This window comes from Mus pahari, chromosome 17 (genome assembly GCF_900095145.1).
Source record: "Mus pahari chromosome 17, PAHARI_EIJ_v1.1, whole genome shotgun sequence".
In the NCBI taxonomy this organism is placed as follows: domain Eukaryota; kingdom Metazoa; phylum Chordata; class Mammalia; order Rodentia; family Muridae; genus Mus; species Mus pahari.
Genome location: NC_034606.1, coordinates 41,512,963 through 41,516,518, shown reverse-complemented (window position 1 = coordinate 41,516,518; position 3,556 = coordinate 41,512,963). Strand labels below are relative to the sequence as shown.

At 54.1% G+C, this 3,556-nt stretch overlaps 1 protein-coding gene across 4 annotated transcripts in view; it reads right to left on the bottom strand.

Annotated features, from left to right (window-relative positions):
* Hsf1 (heat shock transcription factor 1) overlaps positions 1-3,457 on the bottom strand; it is a 24,689-nt gene extending 21,232 nt beyond the window's left edge. For 2 of the 4 annotated variants that reach the window (XM_021216232.2, XM_021216233.1), the window contains exon 1: positions 3,105-3,457. In XM_021216232.2, coding sequence (XP_021071891.1) covers positions 3,105-3,221 — 117 coding nt within the window. In that variant the 5' untranslated portion in view covers positions 3,222-3,457. The remainder of the gene's footprint in view (positions 1-3,104) is intronic. The other 2 variants (XM_021216230.2, XM_021216231.2) reach the window with 1 other exon arrangement.
* Positions 3,458-3,556: the final 99 nt, after the last annotated feature.

The window sequence follows — 3,556 nt, the reverse complement described above, 5'->3', positions numbered from 1 at the left end:
GTCAGATCTTGTTACGGATGGTTATGAGCCACCATGTGGTTGCTGGGATTAGAACTCTGGACCTTCGGAAGAGCAGTCGGGTGCTCTTACCCACTGAGCCATTTCACCAGCCCCTCTTTCTCTCTTTCTCTTTCTCTTTCTCTTTCTCTCTCTCTCTCTCTCTCTCTCTCTCTCTCTCTCTCTCTCTCTCTCTCTCCCCCCCTCCCTCCCTCCCTCCCTTCCTTCCCCCTGACTATTTAAGGCTTCAGTCTCCCCCAGCCCCAGCTCTTGTTTGGCACAAATTACATGCCCTCTTCCTGATTCTCAAGTCCCTCAGGGAGCTCCTGGGGCTAGCAGACCAAAGTCAGGACAAAGGGCAAGTGGGGCCTGGTCTCCATCTCTTTATACCTAGTAGGACAACAATGCTTGGTTTGGGTAGTAGGTTAAACACACACTCAGGAGATGGAGAGATGGTTAAGTAGGAAGCATGCGAGTCTGAATATGGATTTCCTAGTACCCATGCAAAGCTGGGTGTGGCTGTGCGTGTCCGCAGGCCCAGCACTGAGTGGAGTCAAAGGACTGTTGGGGTTTGCTGACCAGTAAAGCTGATTAAAGGCAAGTTCCAGGTTCAGTGAGACACACACACACACACACACCACAAAACACATTCATCTTCTAAAAACTAGAAGAAAATTTAAAAAACAAACAAACAAACAAAAAAACCCCAAAAAACCACGAACTACCACCATCTGTACTCTTTTGAGTTAGACAAACTTATTTCTCATGTTTCTTTTTAATATTTCTAAAACGGGTGGGGCAAAATGACCTTACAAAATTTGGATAAAGCTAGATATAGGGTCTAAGCTTTGGCTCTCCCAACAATCCTAGCAAGAGTCTTACTGAGGGAACACCGGAAGCCCGGCACAAAGGAGAAAAAGCCAGGATTGAGAAATGACCCCATGGATTAACTGTTTAGCCAAGTGTTCTGACCTACTTGTTGCATCTCTGGGCACGGAATCTGGAGGTACCTTTGGTACAGGGTAAAGAGAAGCCTACTGAGAGAGGCATCCATACCCATGTTCACATGCCTGCAGGGATCTTACTGGGACCCTAAATCTGGTCAAGGGTGTGCTGTTCCGAGGGACCTATCTGAGGAAGGCCCTGGATCTCCTGAGGTTCTTGTGGAGCACCTGTAACTGAAGGCAGGCCAGCAATGGGGAGTGGAGTACCACGGAACTGGAGAAAGGCAGTCATCTATTCTGTCTCCATGTAGCAGGAATGAGGAGCCGAACCTAGCAAAGCTCAGTCAAAGACTTTTGGGGCTAGACAGGCTCCCTGGTCCCCCAAGGAGGAGGATACACCTGAGAAGGTAAGACAGTTTTTATCTGCAAGTCTCTCAGGAGTAAGATGTGGACCCCAAACCCTCTTCTCATCAGTGGGCCCGCAGGGAATGCTGTTAAGAGGCAACCAAGACAATGTAAGTGCCCCACAGGACATGGGTCAGGAGCATGAATTCCTATCTGTGACCAGACAGCCAGATCCAAGAAGCTCTGCTGTCCCTGTCTGGCCTAGACAAGGATTTTCTTTTTTCCACTTCTACACCAGAGCTTGGTTTTTGTACTCACGGTCACACCAGCTCCCACTGATCACCGTCTCTTATACCAGCTCCACTGCTTATAGCAGTGCTAACAGCACATCTTGTAGCAGCCCACTGCTGCTCTGTACAGACTACTTGCCCATCTCTCCCAACATGCTAATGAGGCTCACAGATGAGGTGCAGCTGTGTGGATGGAGGGAGGTCACAGGGCAGACCAGATCCATCCTCACACTGAGAGGCCCTCATCAGAACACCCTGTCCTGGAAGAACGTTTACTGACACCTCACCCAATTTGTACCAATCTATAAGCAGAAACAGCAGGTACATTCCCAGGCAAGATGGCTCTTCCTAATAGGATTAAGTTCAGACTATTCCAGAAGCTATCTGGTATTTCTACTGGACCTGGGTAAGAAAGCTCCCTTTCAGTCAAAGAAAAACAGAGGGGGAAAGTTGGGGAAAGATAGAAAGGTAAGGTCATATTCTCTGCCCCCGTGTATGAGATCCAGGACAGCCTGTGAACTGAAGATGGCATTCAGGAAAACATGCTACTCCTTTCTAGAACCATGGTGAGAGAATGGCCCACAGATAGCCCATGGGATAATCACAAAGAACGGCCAGTGAAAAGTGAAGTTCCTTGCTTTCCAGTCTTCTCTTTATTCCCAAGCACCCTTTAGGCAGAGCAGAGTTTAAACAAACAGGCGACTGAGAGCCAGAAGCCTTGGCCTCCACCTGCCACCCAGGCCTTTTCTCCATTCTTGCCAGCTTAAGAAACTTGTGCGAGGGGGCAGTGCTCCACAGAGACCGAGAGACCCGCCAGATTTGGCTTAGCAGGAGGTCAAGTTGGTGGCACCTAGCCGCCTCCATCCCCCCCAAGGCTCCCTCTGAATCAGGGTGGCCTGTCTTCAGGCCACCACCATCGGCTAGCCCTGCGCGCTCTGACCCTCAGAACCCACATGTGAACCAGTAGATTCTACTTTCCAACTTGACACAAACACGGAACGACCTCTGCAAGCCAGCCAGAGCTGCAGGGCCAGCAGGGTCTGCGGTGTACACACAGTCCGCTGCCAGGCAACAGAACAGGGTTCGACCCCGCCCTTTGAGGGCCGGGCAAAACTGCTCTGGCGTCTGGAGACCAACAGGGATGAGCTTAGGCTCCACATCCTCCTCCTCTCGCTCTTCTCCCCTGCATTCCTTAGGCCTTCCACTTACTCTGAACGACTGCCTAAAAGCAGAAAGGCAGACGGACTCTGCGAACTATTTCTCTGTGAGCAAAGACCCTGAACTGGAAGCCCGGTCCTTATCGTCCGAGTGAAATGTGGGATGATTTGGGGTCTCGGCCTACCCTCCGCGAGTGGCTCTGGGGGCGGGGCGCACTTCCTCCCCAGACAGCGGCGTCCTCCCTCTAGGATGCCAGGATGGCTGAACCCGGGCGAGCCCGACTAACTCGCAGGCCGCTCTCTCCGAAGCAGGTCCCCTCCCGCCACAGGACCCTCCCTCGAAGGCCGCCCCGGCCCATGCCAGCTCCTACCGGGCTCCAGCAGATGAGCGCGTCTGTGTCCGGGTCGCTCACGAGGGTCCACAGCTTGGTTAGGAAGGCCGGGACGTTGCTGGGCCCCGCTGCACCGGGGCCCACGGCCAGATCCATCTCGGGCGAAAGCAGGCAAGGCTGGGGTGGCCTTCTAGAAGAGTGGCTGAAGGCTGAGCTAGTGTCGTCGCTGCCCCTGCCGTCCGGGCCGCTCCGCCGCCCGCTGCGCACACACAGCAAGGCCTCGCATGGCCGCAGCCATCTTGCGACCGGCGCGCTCTCCCTAGGGCCGGACCTGTAGCCTCTGTGCGCAGGCGCCGCGATCTTCCCTGCCTACTTCGCCGGCCCCGCCCATGGGCGGCCCGCCGCACCCTACGCCTGCGCAAGATGGCTTCACCTGGGCTGCTCACCAATCAGAGCCTGGTGGGGCGGAGCCTGGCTGGGGGCACACGAGG